The following is a 23835-nucleotide window of genomic DNA, read 5'->3' on the forward strand; positions in this document are numbered from 1 at the left end:
ATTCTCTATTTATTAAACTTGGAAGGTGCATTTTTCATTAAACAAATGACAGATGGATGGTACGCAAGAATCACTTTATTGACTGATAACACATTTTAAATACAAATTAGGAAAGTAGACAGATGGAGAACTTAAAGTGCGACAATGCCGACAATGTTGCCGGAAAAAACATGGGTACAGTCTTCAAATGCTTTAGAAGGTTGTGATACAGTACTACTGATCACTATTCTGCACGAAACTACATAATTTGTCAACTTGCTGAGCTGATTAAAATATTTTACAGTCATCTTAGTTCATTAACAAAAACAAGTTTAAAAAGTGAAAGAAAAATCAAGTCTTAACAAGAAAATTCCAAAAGGAAAATAAAAATAGTCAAGGCAAAATTTGAGATACGACACTCACTTGGATGCTAGTACCAAGAAGTAAAAACTCCAGAGGTGGCTGATACACATTTCAACTGATTTCCGTGATTAGAGTTAGAAAAAAGGTTACCCTCCCCTCATAAGTGGAGTAAGACTGAGTTCGTGACTACAAAGAGTAACAAGGGCTGTATTCATAGTTCATTGTTCCTAAAGCAGCTCTTTTCTCTTAGGCCTATCCTTTATGCACACAGGGACACATACAGCCTACGCATCTACATTGTAATTAAAGTGGGCTTTACTTAAAATAGCGATTAAAAGGACAATTTTTATGAGCCTCTAGGATAATTCAGCAGTACAACTTGGGAAATAGATTCTTCCGAAAAATTCCAATGATTAGTCACTACAAAAAACGTGAAGTATAAAAGAAAATACATCGCGAATTTGGAAAATTTTAGAGGTGGGTCTGTTTAAATTTTTTTAAACCTACCTTTAGGTTTATCAAAATTCTGAAAATTGCATTTAATGTTTTGAACTTAACAGTATCAAATCATTGTAATCCCTTGCCGAAATCTATCACCAGAGTTATTCTGTCGAATTTTACTCGAGGCTTATAAAAGTTGTCATTTTAATGATAATATGTGAAAGGCCTCTTTGATCACAATACAGGGCCTTCCTTAGGATACAGCTGTTAAAGAAACGACTACTACTACAGCTCTGAGAGTTTCCTCAAAATATCATGTTTTAGTGTAGATTTCTAAGCCAGAGGCATGTCTTCCACAAATGTGTCACAACAGCAGGTAATTTTTATACCGATTAGATAGAACTTATATGGGTCTTCCACTTGCTCTCGATGTTGGTCTGAGCAAAATATTTATTTAACCTCATAAAATGTCACTGAGGGGCAATAACTAAGAATCAGTTACATTTTTCAACCGTTCGTGGATTCACAAAACAAGACTTAACACTGATCCTTTTCTACGAATTGATGCATCTTTGACCGAAGTCCATTTTGCTGATGAGCCCTAGATCATCTAAGAATAATAGCTGATGGGGCTCATCATCAGCAAAATGGACTTTGCTTCAAGATGCCTAAAATGTCCACATCAAATTGGGGAGAAAATTACAACTCCATGATTCTTTTGCCAGCAGTCTGTTACATTAGAAATTAGCTAACATTTAATTCTTTATTAAAGCAATAAAAAATAAAATATGTTCATCAAGTAGTCAGTCCTGATTTGTCTTGCACAGACAGAGTCAAGTTTGTATCATATGGGACTGGAGAAGAGCGGCTTTATAAGTAATACCTTCACTGACAATAGCTGTACATGTGGAAAGGGGAAAGACAGAATTTCATTCAAGGAATCAACACAAAACCCTACCAATTACAATAAAACGACTTATACCACATTCCATTTAACAGGACATGCGACTTAGAAATTGGGTCGTCACCTCCCTAGTAGCAGCGTTATATAAAAATTACATAAAGTTAATGTAAAGAATGTATAAAGTGGTTAATTATATAAAAAAAACATAATATTTATATAAGAATGTGTTGAAGAATTATTGACACTAAAAAAACCGTAAATGTTATTTAAAAAAAAGATACAAAAAAGGAATAATTTATGTAAGCAAAAAGATATAAATTTTAAAGTTTTTTTGTATAATATTCATAATATTTTTAAATCAATATTAATTGAAACATTAGCATAAGGATTACTTAATTTGCATATAATTTTTAGATAATGAAAATAGGAAAAAAAGAAATTTATGTACGGAATTACTTTTAAATTTTTAAAAAAATTTACGTAATATTCATACACATTTTAAATTAATATTAATTGAAATTTTAGCGTAAAAATTACGCAATTTCCAAATAAATTTCATGTAAATATGACCTGAAAAAATGAAAAAATTTATCCGGGTGAAAAAATATAAAGTTTAAGAATTTTTTTATATGTTCATATGTTTTTTAGATGGATGCCAATTGAAATATTAGCAAAAAATTACGTCTTTTCCGAATAACTTTTAGGTGAATAAAACATGAAAAAAATAATTTATGACATTAACTCTTCCTATTCTTTTCCTTTTTATTTATTCATTACAAATTTTTTACCTACACAAGAAATTATGAAGAAGATGAAAATGGTAACTAGGCCTAAAATATTATCAAAATAATACGTACCTTTTCGTCGGCCTCCTATGGTGTAGTGGTTGTAGCGCTTGCTCTATGATCGGGAGGTCCTGGGTTCGATTCCCGGCCAGGCGACCCGAGTTTGATGGTCTCAAACAATTGTTGCCTGGGACTGGTTCAGTAGGGACGGAGGGGGGATGGGACTTAAAGCGTAGGATTAGCCCTTGAGGGCTATTTGAAGTAGTAAAAAAAAAAAAAAAAAAAAAAAAAAAAAAAAAAAAAAAAATTAGGTACGTATTACTTAATATTTAAGTAATTTTCATGTACTTTTTACAAAAATTTTATTTATCTATCATAACGAAATTATGACATTCACTCCTCCTGTTCTCTTCCTTTTACTTAATTATTACCTACTTTTTACGTAAAGAGGATTTAATCAAGCAGATAAAAATGGAAACTAGGCCTTAAATTTTATGTGAACATCATTTAATTTTTATTTACAGATTATTTACAACTTACTTAATGACGATTTTTTTTTTTAATAATTTTTATATAACGCTGCTACTAGGGCTGACATGCCACTGGTCATCTACATAGAGAACAGCAGCCTGTCCACTATAAATTAAAAATATAGAATTAAAAAAGTTCAGAATGGTTTTTTATTAGATAAAGATCATAAATTAGATGCCTTAAATGATAAACCATTTGCAAAGCTTTTTTTAAAAGATTTGACAAAATGTAGTTCAATAAAAGTTAAATCTTAGACAAGTTCAATTCCTAGGAGGCATGCAGGGTGAACATTGATTCTTTACAGAAAGTTTTTTTTCCTTATCCTAACAACTTTAAAAATCAGCTGAGTTCAGCCAGAATGGCTCTCCGTGCTTTCAGTTCTTCCTACAGAGCACCCTTTTATTGTAAGCTATTAACGAAGCAAAAGGAAGTGAATAACTTCCTGCTGACAAGTGACAGGGAAAAAAGACTTGTTCCAACTTAACTACGATCGATACAGGTGGGAAGGATTTGAGCATAAGCCCTGCGATCACAACAAGTCTTTACAGCTTAGATTGTTGCAAAAGGAATTCGTACACATCAAAAAAGAATGATTCACTTCAACCCAAAGAGGATACATAGACTGACTAGTTGTTTCCCATAGGTTCAAGGTTGAAGAAAACATTGACAGCATAATTACCTACACCCCCCCCCCCCCAAAAAAAATTGATATTATGATCAATTTGTCTCACTAATTACTGGCTTTTAAATAGAATTTTGCTGATCTGACCTATTGGATTCAACTTTTGCATTAAAAATTAGCTTGAGTATTTTCCTTCTCCTAAAGTGATTTCTTTTAACTGAAACATACAGATCAGATTTTCAAGAAAGACATCTAAAACGTTTAAAAATCGACAGGTTTTTCCAAACACATGTAATACCTTACGAGATTAGGAAGATTTCGCTTGAATAAATTCTAAACATTCTCACTGTGGATGAGGGTGGGGATTTTTTTTACTAACTGCATCTTCTTGACAGATAAAAACTGCCAGGAAAAAAACCAAAAATACTTCTGGCCTAGGGCCATTGCGTTTAACAATAATTAAATGCTTCGAGATTGATTTTTTGTAGTTTGGAAACTTCATTATGGGACATTATAATGGAAACTATATGAGAATTCTTGGAAACACATAGAAATTAAGACCTATGCTTGTTAGCAGGAAAAATAAAAGGGCATTACTTTTAGTGGGGGCAAGGGGAATATAAATACTTAGGTTTTGTAATGGCATCATGCATGACCTTAGTGAAACTGCCAGAACGCATAGCCTGTTTGCGGTGTTTTAAAATTTCCATTCCTATTTCATTTTATTAGAGGGGAATGAAACGATAGTATTGCTTAAACTTTCCATGGAATATTCTTCACGCAGGAAAAAAAAATCATGGAAGTTTTCAAGAAATGGTAGTAAGCATATTTCCATCAAGAAAATAAAGTATGAAAGGAAGTCTGCAGCATAGCAGTCCAAGATGCGCTTTTTTCAGTTTCACCGTGTATATGCTGTTATAGACAAATTTATCTCAGGTACATGTGAGCTAAAGTAACTCGAGATCTCTACATAAGATGTTGAGGCTGGAAGTACTGATTCAAATATCTGAAAACAAAATTCCACTTGTTTATTGGAGAAATTTTCGATGATTAATCCATAAAAAATTTTGATGGCTTGATTTTCTTATTGGAACCGGTGTGATTTGGAATCAGTCTCTGAAATTGTTATGATGTATTTAGCATTTTCCTTTATTTTGTAGGTATTCTACACATTGAAAAGGATCAACATTTTATTCCCTAAATAAGTAAAGTTCCGCAATTAAGACTTTTTATCCATAGGATTTATTGAAAATAAATAAATTACAATTGAACTGGACAAAAATAATCAAATTCAATCACCAAGAGGATCATTGATCAGGCTTTTAATGACATCGTAAAACTAAACATTTTCTTTTTACGGCTAGGAGCCAATGGTAAACATTACTCAAGGTTTTTTTTAAAAAATTCCAATTATGAGAGAAAAAGACGGAAAATGAGTTTACCATATGAGTGGAAAAAATCAAAGTAGAACGAGCAAAATGGTAAGAGACACAGGCTCACCACAAGAGTGAAGAATGACAAGAATATCAATTCATGACTCACTTAATGAAATGAAAAATGTACAGTCATTATGAACAACAACTAAATTAGAAAATAATTCTTTGACCTCAATTTTTAACCTCAAGGGGTAGAGGGCTGAAAATAACACAAGTCTGCTTCTAGTAACAGAGCATTAAGATACATACCATGATCAATACTTTACACGGAGTTGAATTTGAAATTGGATGCTTAAGAACTGAATCGGAATCAGCCAAAAAAAGGATAAGACAGGAGAAAGCACCTTTCAAAACTTTCATGTCTTAGAATAAAAATAAAAATAAAATTTGACATTAAAGCTGAAAAGCAACGTTAAAAGAGGAGACTGTTTCTTCGTAAGTTGCAGGAATAGATCCAGGGGAAAATTGGGAAGAAGGAAATCACCGGCTACTGAGAAAAAAATCGACGAGGGTGGTGGTGGTTTGAAGAGGGAAGGATTCAATGGTAGGAGCTAACTTCGTAGGGAGAAAGAAACACTAAATTAAGGTCCTGGCTCCAAGTTTAACACAGTAAAATGCAATGGTGTATTTTTTTAAAACTACATTTAAAATAAAGTTTAGGCCTTCATGAAAGACACAAACTCTGTTGGTGTTTTCCACGGCTGGCTTTTCCAGCGTTCTTTTGAACAAAAAAGTTTGGCGTCCTTAAAAATGTATTAGATCACAATGTTTAAAATGACTTCAAGAGCGATAAAATGAGATGCCCTGTACGTGGACAGGATAATGGCAACTGAATTATAATTTTTAGTCAAATTTAAACCAGAAAAATGCAATTTCAGAGGAGGTAGAGAAAAAGCTTGAACAAGAAATAACTTTAGGGCAATATCATCACTCCGCCACGACTAAATGAATGAGTCAACATTTCTACACAGTGATAGAGTTGAGTTATGATTGTTTTTTTTTTTTTTTTTTCCATGCATTTCATGACTTAATCTCATACAAACTATTTTCAGATAGGTACCACTCATTCTTTTGTAAATTTAAACAAATTTAAAATGATTTATTGCTTCATCAACTTGGAATTTTGAATGAGACAATGAGCCAAATGTAATGAGAGGCTAACAGCCATTAACTGGGGGAGATGGTACTTGTAAAAATATTTTCTTGCAGCCTAATAATCAGCTCAGGTGAGTAAAAAATGTAGTATTACCAGCAAAACAATAAGAGACATTGTTGAAAATATGCGACGAAAGTTACTCTTTCACTGCAACTTTACGAATCATTTTTTTCCAAAGATACACTGAGAAAGAATTAGACCTACTTGCACAGAAAAATAGAATGCTCCTGAAAGATTTTGAGGACTAATTTTGAAAAAAATACCATTAAAAAAGATCAGATGTACATTTTGAACTCAGAGCTATAGAGGTGTAAATGAAGATTAATTTTTGGAGAAAACAAAGGAGAAAATATTTTTTCCCCATTGCTTGCGATATATTTGACAATCATTGTTCCCTTCATGATGTTGGTCGACGAGGGAAGGTCACAGAGTGTTCCACCTAGATTTTGATTCAAGCATACCCAGAAGTTTCTTCACACAAAATTAAAAGACCCTTTTTTCGTAGTTTTCACTGGGATTCAGGAAACTCAATTTTTTTTTGAAAAAATTGGCAAAGAGAGCCGCTTGCTGAAGTGGCAAAATATTGCTGTATACATTTCAGCGCTGAAGTAGATAAGTAGCTTTGACTGTTACGCTCTGATCATCATGACTGATTTGATTCCCGATGTTCTAACATAATTTTTAACAGTTTCTGTGATTGTTTTGCTCGATTTTTTTCTTACTTACTTCCAGCTGCATGCATAACTTCATTTGCACATACTTGTACAATAAAAAATGTCCATCCACATAAAAAATTGACCATTATTTATCAAATAAGCACTGTGTAGCATTCCAAGTGTTTGAAATAAAACGTTCTTCCATATTTTTCCCCCTCTCTCTCTCTCTCTTTATCGCTCTGATGGATCACTTGCTGGTTCAATCCGTAAACATAGCTACAGAAGTATAGACAGTGACAACACAATGGTTATTTGATGAAGATACACTTTCCCCCATTTTTTCATAGACAGCATCATTATTAGTTCTAAAATGATCAAAAGTAACTGTGTAGGTATTAAAAAAAAAAAGGTTAATTAGATACGCAGTTGGAAGAAAGTAAGAGAAAATCAATCAGAGCAATAAAAAACGATCAAGCCTAGGTCAGAACGCTGGGAATGGGACAGTGGACCTCTTGGTCAGAGCGTAACAATGTGAACCACTACACTGTTTCAGCACTGAAACGCGGACTACATTATTTTACCATTTCAAAAAGCTGCTTTCTATGCTATTTTTTTTTAGAGTTTTTCGCCCTTTACCGGCCTGTCCAAAAAAACGATGACATACGGGTCTCATTGTTTTGTATAAAGAGACTTTTGGCCATACTTGATCAAAATTTAGGCAGGCCTCTACAGGACCTTCCCTTGTAAGATCATCAGTTTTGCCACACAAGGCCACAAATTACAGCTACAGGTAAATCTAAGCCTTGCAAATGATCTACATACAAATGATTAGTTTCTTCAGATGATTCACATTATAACCTTGATTTTTGCGAAATAATTATGTTTTTCATATGATGAAATGGTCAAGAAAAAAAAACAGACATGAGGGCTGTCAATGCCAGTTATGATTCTTCCTTTGATCAACAGTTTCATTGGCAATTTTTTCAGAGAAATTATGTCAAATTTCAGGTCTGTACGCTTCTCATCCATGGAACAGGGGAAGAGGGTAACCAAATTTGTTTTCTCAAAACTAGAGTTTATTGTATTACCTAGGAGTTGTAATGATTAATTTCACTTCACCATAATAAATTGTTTCTCACAAGCTGTAAAGCTCATTTGATCTATGTTGATGTTAACATCAGCATGGGCAAGAGTATACATGAGGGTTTGGAGCTTTGTTCCACGTTGTTGGCTCTGGTTCTTTTTACGACAAAAAAGTCAATGCAGGTTCTAATTCCTAGGGTTTAATTTACAATGACTGACACTTTACACTATTGCAGAATTCTGATTTAAGTCACAATGATATGATATGCCTAGACGCTATGCAGTGAGTTTTCCAAGAAGAGATCAATCCAAAAACATGATTGGTATTAGAAAACATACATGGCCACTTCACTATCAGCCTAATAATAGCCCTCACCAGTTACACGATTTCTATGATGAAACTACAAAACCACATAACACAGTTTGCAGCATTGCAGATTTCCTATTTCTTCGGAGGATGACTGCTAAATGTTTTAGTGCAAATTTTTGGGTAAATTTGAGATTATTTTATGAAGATTTCAGACCAAAGGATCCATTAGTTCTCTCGGTGAAAAACTAGGACTGAAATTTTGAACGAAGAAATTTTGAAACACCGAGATGAAGATACATGATTTCATGGTCACACCACTGAAATGCCTTTCTTTCTGTGACGTTACTTCACAAAATTCAGAAGTTTCACCTAGATGACAAATTAAATTTGTTCTATAAACATTGACAACCTGGTATGTGCATTACAAAGGAAACATAAAAACCAACAATTAGAAGGAAACGTTAAAAGGGAGCCAGGTGTCCCTAACAACATCCCCTCCTTTCAAAATTCATAAAAATGGTAGTATCACCGACAATCCGATGAATACAAGAAGTACCTACAAGATGCAAATTTGATCAAGCTTTAACTCTTCCTTCACATAATTGAACAAGAATGAATGCTGAGCTTGAAAATTTAGAGGACTGCTGCTGATTAAAAAAGTACCGATCGATTAAATCTTAGCAACTTTCCCAACAGTCTTACGTCACATGATATGCAACATAGAATTAAACACATGGGAAGGGCCTGGAACTGCCCAGAATGCTACCTCTATGACATAGCAAGATAACCGATACACACACTGTCAATTTTGGCAGGATCACTGGCACATTCTGGAAGTATAAAGAGGAAAAAAGTTTCGGAAGAAAGGAAAGATGAAACAAAAAATAAATAAATAAATAAATAAAGGATACATAAATAAAGAGTACTGGCAGTGTGGAAATAAGGTCTTGGAAGAATGCTCAAGACACAAAACATGGACTGTTTCTTCACTAATTATAATGATATAAGGAAGGGGGGAAGGGAAGTATGGATTCAAACAAAATAATCACCATTCAGTTTTTGATTCCATACTATGTTCTTTAATTTGATGGGCTTCAAACAGGCAGACAGAAGGATACCTAGTTCGCCATAATTATCCCCACCATGATTGGAACGATTATTTTTTTCCACTTTTGGACACATGGATGAACACATGTTGCATTGCTTGGATTTGCGTTTCTTCAAAACTGCTTTCTTCCAATCTCGAAACTTCGATTTATTGTGAATTATTTTTTCAAATTTCAATACTTTTTTGGTGGGGATTAAGAAAATTGCCCTCTAAATGTAAGAACGGGTACAAACTGGATCAGTCGTCCAGAAGCTGAGGGCAACCGTTCTCCTGATACAATACGATCAAAGGATGAGGCCTTTAACTAAAAATAAAAGGTGTAACAAGCAAGAAAATGCATATTTTCAAAATCGACCAAACCTGCTAAGCAATTTTAAGCTACCATTGACAAAGTCAGAACTTTGGACTAGTCGATGACTTCTTAAGCCTTTAGTGGCAGTGGACACTCACACCCTAGGTAAAGCTATTGGATGAAAAATCCATTTTTAAGAAAAGAAAACCCAAGATATTGTAACTGAAGGCAAGAATATAATGTAAGGAAGAATGGATTAGACTTCTTGGATAGACTGTAAGTTGGATTGATTGTCGGGTTTAATAAAGGACCTCTAATAAACAAGGGTTCAGCTTTCACAGAGAAAAAGTTAAATTCCTGACATCGATTTCCTGAAATGATGGTAAAAGTTTGAAGCATTAAGGTTGCAAACATTTCAAAGTGCACCTTGATCTCTGTTTGTGCCCATTTACCTAACTGCCACCATATGGGACTTAGCGGACACATTTGATATAAAAATATTGGGGATATAAAACAAAAAAACCGAATACAGCGTTATACCTACAGGGAGAGGAAAGAAAAACCCAAAAGATAAAGGCCTTCGAAAAACAGAAAAGATGAAAAAAATGGGTATTAAAACGAGGTCGAGTCAAAATCGGTTCTTCAATCAAAACTTTGTACACCTATTTACACAACAATTAAAATGAAAATAAACTAATAATTACAATAATAAAAAAAACAAACCTTAAATTAACCCCGAGAGGAGTTGATGTATATTCATTTTAAATTATATCACAATGCAAAAAGGACTAATAAGAGGCCAACAATTTGAAAGGACATCCTTGGAAGCCTTCAGTTCAGCATCATTACCGGATATTTTCAAAACTTAAAATTCCATTTTGATACCTTTGTTTCGGTCGATTGGGCATCCCACTCAATGAGAAGCGTTTCTTACTAGAAGAGAGACCATTTCGGAAAGTATTATTTTGAAGATTTGTAAAATGTTTACTATTATTGTTATTGCTAACATTACAATCATTATGATGCTTAAAATTATTGCCAACATGAAATTGATTATGGAACACCATTTTGTCTTGAAGATGATTTGAAAATTTCTGCGGAGAGTTCTTCCAATTCACAGAATTAGAAGCGTTGCGGTCCGGTAAATTATGATGGTGATTGTTGTATTTTGAACTCCTGTCGTTGGGGTGGTGATCATTACTTAATTCATAGTCGGAATCACTGGAAAGCGTCGAGACTGAACTATCACTATCATCTGAGCTTACCGAATTAGAGTAACTTGACAAAGGAAATGTTCGACTGATCCATGCACGGTAATCAATTACTTTGTCCGTGACTCGGATGATACGTCCTAAAATACTATTTTTATTGGCATTGCAGATGAAACCATTGAAAGGGTTGACTGCCTGGACAAGAGTAATGTATGCGTATGAGAAAGCCTGCTTAACGTGCATGACACCATAGGAACCTCTTCCGATATCATTACCTGGCGTAAGAGGATCCTCAATGCACAGCATTGAAGGTCTGTGCCCATCTATCATGTCCGGCTGAATCTATCATTCATAGAGAGAGAAAAAAAAGCATTAGAGACGAAAGCATACCATCAATTTTAGTTTTCATTCCTGTTTTTCATAAACTATGGAACTTTTCTGAGTTTTGAGGTTACTTCAATAAAGTTACCCGCTGATTGTGAAAGGGTATTTCACTGATTTACCCTACATTCAAAAGCTCTTTAGACTACCACTAAATACTCATAGTGCTTATCTTGTTCAAAGCAACTTAAATAATACAAGATCAAACCAATTTATGTTTCAAGGCAATTTCTTGAAATTTGACGGTATTAAAGAACCAGATAATTAAAAATACAAATTAAAGTACACAGAGGAATCTTTGACAAATTGGACAAGCTTCTAGTCCAGCGGTTTCATCAGACTTGAGCAAAATGCCAAGTAATTCGTTTCGGCACTGGCCACCTTAATTTGAGAAAAAATCTCACTTAACCAGAGCATGCGAAAGAACCCTGCATAGAACAGGGGGCTCAGTGGCTCCCTGTAGATTTTGATAAAATTTTAATAGATTGACATAATGTTCATCATTTGCACAAAGCCGAAAAATTAGCTCTATCTAACGAGTAGAAGCACAAATATTTGATATTGAACTCTGGATTTTCTGTCAAATCACAGCATGACAGAAGACTTACAAATCCCCTCTCCTCTGGTTGTTCGGTGTTTCCGATCAGACCTCACACACAGGTAGGTGCTTACACCTTTGAACGGTGCAAAGGCTATATGCTCTCCTTCTCCTCACACCTGCTGATTCTGTTTCAGCTACTCACTGTTTCAGAGGAGAGGTGCGAGGGATAGAGGACTCCATTTCGCACTGCCCAAGCAGCTACCTGGAGAAGAGAGGGGCATTCCTGACAATCCTGGTTGAAGTCTGAAGTGTTCAAGTACGAGGAAGGGCAACGAGGAGCCCGCACATTTGAACCTGTCTCTCAGAAAATGGCCCGTGTTTAAACTCGAATACCTCAGCTTCTACACGTTAGAATGAGCTAATTTTTTGGATTTGTGCTAATGATGAACTTTATTATCATCTATTAAAGTTTCATCAACATCTACCAGGAGCCACCGAGCACCCTGTTCTGTGTAGGGTTCTTAGTTTAAAAAAAAAAAAAAAATTCTTAAAGTGCTTTTAAAACTCCTGCAGATATGACCCATTTGCTTAAAGCCTCTCCTGCTTGAACGTAGCTCAGCTATGAGGTCACATCTGCAAAAATGTCAAAAGAAAAACGTTTTACTCACTCAAGGCCCCCCGAATGACAATTTCAATTTTAATGGTCTGTTATGCAGGGTTTGTTATATAGAATTATCCAAATCCCTGCTTCCTCATGGCTGAATGTAATAAAACTTTTCTACTTGACGGATATACTCTTTTTAAAAAGACCTAATGGAGACATGACTGGTTTGCTAAACACTATCCAAGTGCGCAACAGCCCCACTGGATGATATAACTATGATAAACTTACTTCTTCTTTAGAGACATAACTTCCACCATCTTTCACTCTAATTGCAGTTCGCATGTAGTTGAATTTCATGCCGTACAGCTCAAAAAATTCGATAAGGAGCACTCCAAGGTTAACATTCGGACTGTAGGCATGCTGTCTTTGATGTAACTGAAAAATAAGATAGGAAAGTAAAACAATTAAAAATTTGACAAATATGCAATTAAGTAACGAGGTGGTAAAATAGTGCTGGGTCCACACTATTTTCCAGGGAGAACAAAGCTAAAAAATTAAAAATTTCAATTTGAGTCGAAAATTTTGAGCTCTAATCACTACCAGACTAAGAGAGGAGAGTGATCAGCTGAGGTAGCTTGCGAACTTCAGGTAAGTTAAGTAAAGCAAAAGAGTTTTAGTATGAAACTGGCATTATATAATAATAAATATTTTCTTTCTTCAGAGGAAGTGTACTCACTTAAAAAGTAAGCAGCATCACTATCTGCATTTCCAACTGATAAGCGTCATTTTAAGACTAGACAGCTTTTGTTTTCTCCGATATGAGTCTTCCTTGGTTGGAGCGCCAATGAACGCATTAATGCAAAAGAAGTCTTATCAATGTTAGAAGATTTAAAACAGAACCTGTCTGTTTGAATTCTAAAATTGGCGTTTGCAAGCCATTTCAGGGCTATTTTCTTCCCAAAGGCTGTACTAGCTTCAATGGAGTACTCAGCTGAGTAAAATTTGCTCAGCTTGGAGCAGATACAGGGTTTTCCCCAAGTTTTCATGTGAACAGGCTTGTTTTGCTTGGTGCGACTCTATGTGGAGATCACATGACCTGAGAGCAGTCTGCAGGAGGGTTAAAAACCTCCGACTACTTCTGCCTTTCAACTATTTGTGCCATGGGATCCAGAAATGAGTTGGGTTTCTACAGAACTCATCCCTGTTTCTATTTAACTTTAATATGGATGGCAGCTGTAAGAAAAATTTTGGTGCTACTACTGCATGAAGTTTGTGTATATTAGCGAATGCCCTTGCCCGTCTAATAACAGATTCTAGGCACATCCTACAAAATCTGTGGTCAATGTGTCGATATACAGAGACTCAAACAAACTGAGGAAAATGCACATCAGCTAAAAACAGCAATTGAAGCAGGAGGAGCGATAGAAAATTTGCCAAAAAGTTGGGGGAAAAATAGAAATTGGACTGTACACTAAATAATTAAAGACATGACCCTCTACAGCACAGGGTTACTTTTTAAAACTAAACTACTCTTCTCTGTGGCATGCTGTTGCAAATTTTTAAAATGAATATATTATGTTGAATGTAAATTTTATTGAATTTCTTATGTTCATCAGTTACTGAGAAAAGTCAGAAATCTAATTTTCAAAACGAACAAAACACCCTTTGTTAAAGAGTTCAAGAAGATGTAAGAAATCGAACAAAACCAAAAAATTAAAACAAGACCCAATACTTAGAGCTTGAGAAAGCGTACATTGAAGATGGGTCATTCAACATTGCCGGAGATATCATGTCTGACTCTCCTTCAAGGAGAGCATCCAATTGCAGTAAAGAACAGTGGTTTAAGTCATGGAAGAATTTTGCGATTCCTCCTATTATTAGGTCTACATAGTTGTCGAAAAAACTTACCTGTAGAAAACTAATGCACATTAAGATAAGAGAATATGATGAGATGCCTCCATAGAAGACTTCATTAAGATCACGCTGAAGGAGAAATTGCTTGAGAACCAGAACAAGTTTAGGTAGAACAGGGAACTGAAGGCAGAATTCCTTTATCAATTCCGCCGATCGGACACCGTTACTCATATTAAAACTGATGTCTACTTTTACATCAGAAATTCTATCGGTAAATTTGACTATGGGGACCTGGAAAAAAAAGAATGATGAGGGGTAATACAACAATTATAGAAATTGGAACTGTACAGACAAAACCAAGGAACACCAGAAAAATTGAAGCAAAATGTTTTAGAGGCTTTGAAAATAGATTCCAACGCAATATTGGCCGTCCAAAAAATTCCATTTTTAAAGAAAATTTTACCCCTTTTCCCCATTAAAAATAAACAAATTACAAATGGATTCATTGGTCTTCTGCATGATCAAAAACATTGCTTGGAAATGACTTCAAAGAAGTACAGCTCTCAATGAGGTGCAAAAATCCATTTTTGAAGTTGAGCTTCAGCAACCCACAATATTAGAGCTTGGATCATTGCTTGACTTCTGGAAAATTTGGCAGTTCTTTGTCAGTTTCTGAGCTGGAAATGCTCTCGGGTATACATTAAATTGAAAATATGATCAATTTTTCATCTCAATGTGACCTAGACACTCTGATCAACGATATGTCATGATCATGAGAGCCTGGATACCTTTCACCTCGGGGTCACAGACTTACAGTAATGTATTGACTACTTTAGAAGCTAATAATTTTGGTGTGAGAACTTCTGAACTCAGTTGGCTAATTTAGAAGACACTATTTACTAAGATTAAAATAATTATTTTTAAAGATGCAGAAACTTCTTGACCATGCTACCCAGGGCACATCTGGTTGAGTGCAAAAATAAAAAGACTCCAAAAACAGGTTTTGAAATTGGGAAGGTGGCTGGCTTGGAATAGTGAAAAATTATGTAGTTTACAATCGTCTATTATGGCACAAACACGGTGAAAATTGTTAATGCACAAAACAGCAGTAATCAGTGTTTAAAGAGGTGAAAAAGTCATCACTAGAAGTCTTTGAAGAAAAGGGGGTTTTTAAGATGGGGAGACTAATTGGAAAAATCGGAGGGCTAAGTTTTATCCAATGACGTCATGGCACAGTGCTCTTTGTGGGGCCATTTTAAGATACTGTGCCACAGAACAACTCCCCCCTCCCTCCTCAAGACAAGTTACAATGCAAAACTGGGGCTTGTCCTGAGACCAGTCTACAGGATTCCTTAATTTTTTGGGAGACAGAGAGCAGAAAGTTGAAAAACGTTTACTGAACACCAAAATCAGGCACTTTCTGACATGAGGAAAACTGCAAATGTTCCAAAATTGTTGTTGATTTTTCAGTCACCAGAAACACTTATGCTTTGCGCATGGTCTGAGGTCGAAGGCAGTTTGTTCAGAACGCAATGCAGACAGTGAAGAGGGTCTAAATTACAATCAATGTTGGCAGATTTTGAAAGGAGAAATTGCAAACTTTTCAACAACCACCCACAAGCAATGTAAATTCTGTTTTCCAAGTCTTCCCATTTTTGCATGTGACCCATCGTTACGGGGATTGCATAGTCGAGAAGTTTCTGCAATTCTGCAGGTTTCTCAACACAATCCGCAAAATTATCAGAATAAATGAAAATACAAAAACAAATGAGAATTCTGTCTATACAGTTCAAAGATGGAATACTAACTGATGCTTTGTCAAGAACTTTGACACAGTCCGGATCACAGATACGATTTTCTAGTAGAGCATCTTCGAGTGTGTGCAAAGGTAGAGCTTTCCAATCTCCGATGACTACCAGGTCAATATCACTGTAAAAATGAGAAAAAAGTTTTTAGTGTTAACATATCTAATTTCGTACCACATGTTCATGGTATATGGATCAATTCCCACATAAAATTTTGTAGAGAGAACAGAGAAGGCAGTGACTCAAGTTGCACTTTGTCTAGAGCCTCATTACAAATAAAACCAGCTGGTCTCCCTCTGGCAGAGAAAACTTTAGTCCTTTGTGCTTTGCGTTAGTATTTAGTTCTTATTGTGGGAGGCAAAAAATGAACAAGCTGTTTCTCAGAGATAACAAGCCCATATTTGGAAGTCTTGGGTACACCATACTTAATGCAAGTGCTTAAGGGCTCATCTAAAAATAAAAATGCTCCCTTTCAGAAACAACTTGTTCAAATGTCTTTGCGATAAGTTTTCTTGATGAAATTTTTTCCTGCATACAGAGGTGTAAAAAAAAACTTCACAAGATTCTTGCGGAGAGAATTTCTCTCTTTACATCAAAATGGAATATGATATTCTTTAGATTTTTATAAAATGGAAAGTAAAATGAGGTTTCAATAAAGAGTATATCATTTAAGGTTACATTTTAAAAAAAATTTGAAGAAAGGCAAAAAGGTATACAAAAGTTACTGAGATGAAGACATCTTTACCTAGTAGGAAGATAAAGGCCAGTTCGGAAGCTTCCAAAGACTTCAACTTTGGCTTTGGGCCATAGATCTTTGATAATTTTTTCTACTTTTTTCACAGTTCGAAAACGAATTTTGTGCTCCTCCTCAGTTGGCGACATGTAATTGTAGAAGTCTTCTACTTCATGGTGTAACCTGGAAAGAGTTCAAATAAATCTTTTGTACAAAGCTCAAAAATAATAATAAGGAAGAGAAAGAAAAAGAACCAAACCAACATCTATAATTAGCTTACTTCTGTGCTAGAGAAATGAACCTTCAATTTTAGAGGCATTCTCTATCAAATACGATCCAACAAGAAGCAAGATTTCAATACAACTGTTAGTCCTCACCAAATGCAGGGCTTCCTTTTCTGTGGGACACTTGATAAACTTCATTTATTAGAACAAGTTATTTCAGTTTCTCTTTCAATAAGGACTGATTATGTAACAAAATGACCATTTGACCCAATGACCATTCCAGCTTTTTTTTTAAAGATTTGATGACTTATAGAAGCTTTAAAAAAAGCATACTGTACTATCAATCTACCATATACTTAGATGCCTTAATGATTAACTAAATTACGGTAGTTTAGAAACTCAAAAAAACATACAAACTAAACTTGGCTAAACCTTGATAAAAAGCAAAATCAAAGAGTGAGGGGAGTTGCCTCTTCTGGCTATTTAATAGAGAGAAGTGAACTTCAGCCTGGCGATGAAGTATCTGTCACCCACACATTTCTTAGGTTGAATGCAAACCATGTGGTTGAGATTAGACAAAGAGGGTTGGAATAACTCATGATGAAGTTAGTTCTGCTGCAAGAAAACATTTAAGGGTCAGCTTTCAATCTCTGACCTCAAGGAGGCAAAATTGCTATCGTGATGGACGGCTCTCGGCTATAGGTGCATAACTGGACATTTTCATTCTACTAGTTAGAATGATGACACATTTCAATGGCTAATTTCCGAGTCATTTTAAGATGAAAGGCAAAAAGAAATACATAATTTCATTCTCATTTACACACGGCTTTCAAATCACGATTGGCAGCTCTAACCAGACTAAAATTCAAGAAAAAAATTATTTGAATGCAACATCGCAACAATGAAACCTCTCTTCTTCAACTTTGCTTACTATTTATTTTCAGCATCTAAAGTACCTATGCAACTGTTAATGTCCCAGAGAGATCTTGATGAGGAATTATGAATGATTGAGAAAAAGGTGGCGTTCGGATTTCGTTTAAGGCTGCTGAAAGTATCACATTCAAATTCACACGCACACCTCTTTGTGGCAAGAAAGTCACTCAATAGTTTCCCCAATAGGATGATTCAAAGTTGTTAATTGCTTTTAAATACAGCGATATTGAGAGCTGACATCAATTTGAGGGTATTGCATGAATTTGTTTAGACTCGGGTACAAATTGAAGGTTAGAACAGTGAGAACATCATAGATGGTAATATGACAGAATGTTGAACCACTTGATTCAAATTTAAACTTAAAAATTGATGCGATCAGACAGAATTTGAATGGGCACATGACAGATTTAAATTTTGTCACCATCCGCTCTCACGCTAATCAAAGCGATGAGCAGAATTAGGTGCTAGGTTAGGTTCAAATAAAGTACAAACAAGTATGCTGAAAATGTGAATTAGTGAGAATTTCTTTGGACTTAAGGTGTTTATCTTGCAGTTTAGGGCGAAGAGTGACAAATAACAAGCGAATGGTCGTAAAAGTTTATCAGAAGCCCCGGAACTAAACTGTCGAAGGTTGGGGTCATACAGCATAGGTACGAGCAAAACCACCCTTGCAGAGGATGGAGTTACGTGGTAAAATGCAAATGAATTTTCTGAAAATACATAAACCAGACGAAATTTATAGGCAGTTACGTACCCGATGATACCCCTCGGATCATATTTCCGATGATAAGACCGCCAAGGACAACCCCCATATTTGCCAATGTACGAAGCGTGATGGTTGTTCATTGCGTAAGTGCTGGCACGGTTACAGTAGAGTGAATTATTTTTATTGTTGTCAGGGGTCCGTTTAAGATTGTTATCACCACTGTCTAATGAGTTCAACTCCTGAGATTTGTGCAGTCCATTTTCCGGAACAACTTTCGGGTTATCGGTCGAGTGGGCGTCCCAAATCCTGGTCCAAAATAATTTAGCTGGTCCTTCCTGCTCAGGTTGAAGCCAACCGATTTTTGGATCCATTAAGTTTCACAAACATTAATGATGAAAATGCACGCAGCACAAGTATAAATAATAATTGCCATTCACGGATTAACACTCGTTAAAATTTCGTTACTTACGCGTACCGCGAATCCACGCCTCTTATTGTCCCAAGGACCATGGAGGAAACTGTGGGAAAATATGATGAGGAAGGGGAAGGAGTCGTATCCAATGACGTCATCAAATGACCAAACGACGGACAAAATGGCTGCAAAGGTCGCCATCTTTTGTTTATAGCCCTACATTTTTCTTATTTTTCTTTTCTTCTTCTTCCTTTTCTTCGTCAGCCATTGACTGAGCACGTTGTTTTTATTTGACGATATTTCGTAAGTTTTTCCCCTGCGATTAATAAATCTATTCAATTTCATGTTTGCTCCCTCGTGTTTTAATATACCCTGATAAAAAATGCGAATTGAGACGTGTTATTTCTGTTCGTGTCGAATTTACCCTGGTCACGGTATTCAGTTTGTGAGAAATGATTGCAAGGTAAGGAGAACCATGAAGCTTTATCTAAACTCACTTATATTTAACTCCAATATGTTTTTGTGGGTATTTTTAAAATTTCAGTTCTCTGATACGTTCATCGACCTGCTAAGAATCTATTCTTTGGCTGTCGATAAGTGATATTTAGACCTACTGGTTGAGAACCACAAAGCGTGTGCTGATGTGTCAAGGAAAAGCCGGAAAAGCATGGCGGTCCCAAGAATTATAGTGTTTTAGTTTCACCTCACATAGCGAGACCTTTACCTGAGTAATAAATGAAGGCACTTAATTATTAGACAAGGATATATTCTTTGCAAATACCTTCAATAAATGGCCGTAGCTAAATTCAAATCCTTGATGAAAGACAACTTTGGTAACTCATTATAGTCCTATCTACCAGGGAAAGTGCCATGGTACTTTATAGTTCACTTAAGTCTAGTTCAGATGGTCACCATTCTCATCCATCAAAAGTGGTCAAAATATTGAATGGGAAGTTGGACGCCAAAAAATTGTATTCAATTACCCTTGCCGTGTGCTACTGTTGTAATACTGGATATTGGCATTCTAGTATTCTCATCAGCTTGTTTCGAAAGATACAGCTTCAGCCATGTCGTTCGGAAGACTTCCTTAATCAGCACCATTCAATATTAATTTAGGTGGTAACCCATGAGCCAACAGATGATTTATGCATTCAGACTGACGTAACATTTGCTGATTCCTTTCATTCCCCAGCTTTTAGCAGTGGCATATTCTTCTTGAACAAGAAAAACGTTGGTACACAATCGTATTGAAATGTCAAAAGTTGATTTTCATTTCCGAAGTGAAGTTCACAAAAATTGGCAGCCTTCAAATCATCCTCAACCTTATTATGTGCTTTAATAAGTTAGCACAGTCAGCAATGTTCCTTACACTTACCTTCCTGTGATAGGTTGTATAAGGTTTTTTTTTTTCGTTCTTTCAGGTGTTCAAATTCTGCCGCTCTAGATGTCACAAACTATTTAAGCAAAAGAAGAACCCTCGTAAAACAAGGTGGACCAAAGCGTATCGCAAAGCTCATGGGAAAGAACTTACTGTAGACCCAGCCTTTGAATTCGCCCAGAGGAGAAATGTTCCTGTAAAGTATGACAGAGAATTATGGCTAAAGACACTTGAAGCCATGAAAAGAGTCGAAGAAATTAAGCAAAAACGATCTGACACTTTTGTCATGCAAAGGCTAAGGAAAGGAATAGAAGTTGAAAAGCTGAAAGACATTCGTGAAGTTCAAAAGAATTTGAACCTGATCCGCTCACCTGCTGCAGGTATGTTTGTAATTACGCAGTAATATGCAAGCTTAATACTTACTTCAATGAAAAATCCTATAAACTATAGGTTAAATGGCAGGGGTGCAAGGAGTTCCAAAATCTTGAATGTTACTCGTATTCGGGCAGTTTTACCACTGAGCCAAATTTCTCATTTACCTCCAAGAAAAATGTGATTTATTTTATGGATAACCCCTCAATTTTGTCGGAAATTTGAGATTCTCCCTACTTCCTCTCGAGACTTGGGAGAATAAAAATATAATCGGAAAGTTCATCACTTACAAATTACCTTGGCCTCAAGATTTATTTCACAATTCGCCATTTTGCGGATGAAGGAACATAACTTTATTCCAAAGATGCCAAATTGACTGTTACCATTCATTTTTTTTCAATAATGCACCTGCGCAATTTTTGTCCAACATTTTTTTGACTTTAGTACCGAATCAAAACACAAATCAGTGAAACTTTCAGTTACAAAAGCCCAAGACTCTAAGGAAAAACCCTAATTGCAAGGGGAAATATGGCAACATTGAATTGTAGTTACGCTCTTCTGTGAGGGAAACAATGAAGTGCTGTATATCGTGTGATCATTTTTTGCATTCAATTAAGAGGTAATTCCCCTTGGAATCTAAAAGCCTAGGCAGTAAATTCACAGAAAACTTGAGCACGAATAATTTTCTATTTAGAAAATTTATTAATGATCATTTCGGGCGGCCACTGCTGCCTCTTCTCAGCGTTTCACAGCGGGTTGCACAAGAGTCCAACTTTCATGATGTAATACAAGATGTAATATAAATTGTTGAACTTACTTTCAGGGCAATCTTTGTATTTTCCCTTGTCATTTTATAAGACAATGTCCTTTCTTTTTCAGGTCTTAAAGAAAGAGAAAAATTAGAAGAAGCAATTGTTGAGGAGATACACGAGTCAGAAGATGAAGAAATGCTCGAAGCACACATTAGCATCTAACTACTTGCAAAGAAGAAAATCTCTGCTTTCAAAAACTTAAAGAAACGGCTTATCATCCATCAGTGGGTGTTATTTGTTATTTCATCAAAACTCCATGAAATATTTCTGTTTTCAAAAATAATAAATAGACTGGAATTCAATGGTTCAGCATTTATAAACTTTTTGCAGCTTCTCATCTTTTTTGATTCCTTCTTCTAACATGAGTCAGAACAAGTCTGTGAGGTTAAATGCGAACTTGTTATCATGGTATCTCTTATTTTAAAACTTTCATATGTGAAGTTTTGGCAGGAATTAATGATCAGCTTTATAGATCATATATCGACAACGTAAGTCGGCAATCACATATCTCGTTTATGGTGTCTGGAAATCTCCGTCTCTATGTTATATTTTTAGAGAAGAACAAATTAATATCATTCCTTGAAGTTTTTGCAGAATTTTCTTCGCACTGAGAAGAAACATCACAGCAGTTTAAAAGAATTGCCGTTGAGTAGTTTTCCGTTTAAAAAATTAAGTATGGTAGAGAGTCTGCGACGTCGCAAACCGAGTTATGTGATAGCACACTTACACTGGCTATATGTATTGCAGTTTTAATGTGGAGCGATAAAAGTAAGAGATAAATAGAAAATTGAAATATTACCAACCATGAAACCATAAAATTGTTCTTCTGAAAATGTGATGCTAACCATTTCTTGCCCCCTTACATAATCTTAATGCAGGGAAAGTTGGGATAGGACAACTAAATCAGCCAAGCTTTTCCGAAAGAGAAAAGTGTAGATTTTTTAAAAAAAAAAAAAATCATGAGCTTGTGGGCCCCTGTTTACAAGGAAATCTTGATTTCCTGATCTTAATAAGATTATTTCTTATTTTGGATAGAGAGCATGTCTTCAAAATTGTTCTGCTCAGATGCATGACGAAAAACACTCAAATTGGTCTCTCCCGAGTAGGTTAATAACAGTGGACCGCCAGACAAGAAACAAATTTAAGCATTCACATTCACGTTCCTTGACCAGAATTGCATGTAGAACACGATTCATGCATCAAAAATTACTGAAATCAACTCCTAACATAGACGTTAACCTTTTCTTTTTACATTGGTCACGGGAAATTTGATTTGTTTGGTCACAAGAAACTCAATACTTTATGCAAGTCCGATTGGGCAACGTTTCTTCCCCATCCTGTGTTGTCCAAAGTGTAAACAACGTGCCATAGCTGAACCGAAGCGCCAAGATCAAGGTTCTTATACTTTTATGCCGCAGAAACAATCAGGAGAATGTGTAGTGCGCGATTTGACTGAAGTATATCATTGTGTTTTCATGAGCAGGAGGTTTGAATTAATGCATCAAGAAACATGAAATACCTTGATTACAAATTAATTTCAGTAATTTTTGTTCCGTGAAGCGTGTTTTACATGAAATTTTGTTCAAGCAACATGTATTAGAATGCTTAATTTCGTACCTTGTCTAGTGGTTCATTAACCGTGTAGAATTTTATTTTGTATTAATAATGTAAGGGGCATAGTAAAATTACCACAGATTTTTAGAAATTTTTCGGTTTAAAAATATGAAATTAACATCATTAAGTGTCAACTACACACTAGGGTTTTGCTAAAATTGCAAGTTCAAACGGACTTCAACTTTTAGCCAACTAAAGAAAAATGAAGTGTTTGACTTGGAAAAATTAGTGTGCGGTGGACAATTTTTTTCCTGAACTTGCTATTTTCAAGCAGGATGTACATACCTTGTTCTATGAGGGGTATTCGTAAAGAAAGTTAATATGCATCATATCTTCTAAGCTAATATCGATAATTTAAAAGTGTTAAAAGCGTTTAAATCGCCATACTCTCAGCTTTTTAAAACGCTTCAGTTTTTGGAATTCGGTCTCCTAAGTGCGGAGTAACATCAGTTTTCCCACACCCGTCTCTCGCCACCGCAAGTCCAAAATTTACGCGCACCCGGGAGGTTGCAAGACGGTAGCATGCGACTTCATTCTGCAAAATTTTCAAAACGCGATTTTTTGTTCAAAATTGAGTAGTTTCATGTTT

The 23835-nt window shown here is 35.5% G+C and overlaps 2 protein-coding genes across 2 annotated transcripts; one reads left to right on the forward strand and one right to left on the reverse strand.

The window, feature by feature from the left end:
• Positions 1-55: 55 nt before the first annotated feature.
• Positions 56-19181, reverse strand: LOC109042116 (terminal nucleotidyltransferase 4B). Its single transcript, XM_019058681.2, has 6 exons — positions 18707-19181; positions 16808-16978; positions 16066-16186; positions 14312-14548; positions 12692-12838; positions 56-11219 (listed from the first exon to the last, which is right to left on the reverse strand). Exons 1-6 carry the CDS (start codon positions 19027-19029, stop codon positions 10512-10514), a joined length of 1707 nt encoding a protein of 568 aa, XP_018914226.1. The 5' UTR covers positions 19030-19181; the 3' UTR covers positions 56-10511.
• Positions 19182-19307: 126 nt separating this feature from the next.
• On the forward strand, positions 19308-21934 carry RpL24-like (ribosomal protein L24-like). The gene is made up of 3 exons (XM_019058683.2): positions 19308-19533; positions 20492-20828; positions 21700-21934. The coding sequence occupies exons 1-3, from the start codon at positions 19453-19455 to the stop codon at positions 21792-21794; spliced, it is 513 nt and encodes a 170-aa protein (XP_018914228.1). The 5' UTR covers positions 19308-19452; the 3' UTR covers positions 21795-21934.
• Positions 21935-23835: the final 1901 nt, after the last annotated feature.

This window comes from Bemisia tabaci, chromosome 5 (assembly GCF_918797505.1).
Source record: "Bemisia tabaci chromosome 5, PGI_BMITA_v3".
NCBI classification, from domain to species: Eukaryota; Metazoa; Arthropoda; class Insecta; order Hemiptera; family Aleyrodidae; genus Bemisia; species Bemisia tabaci.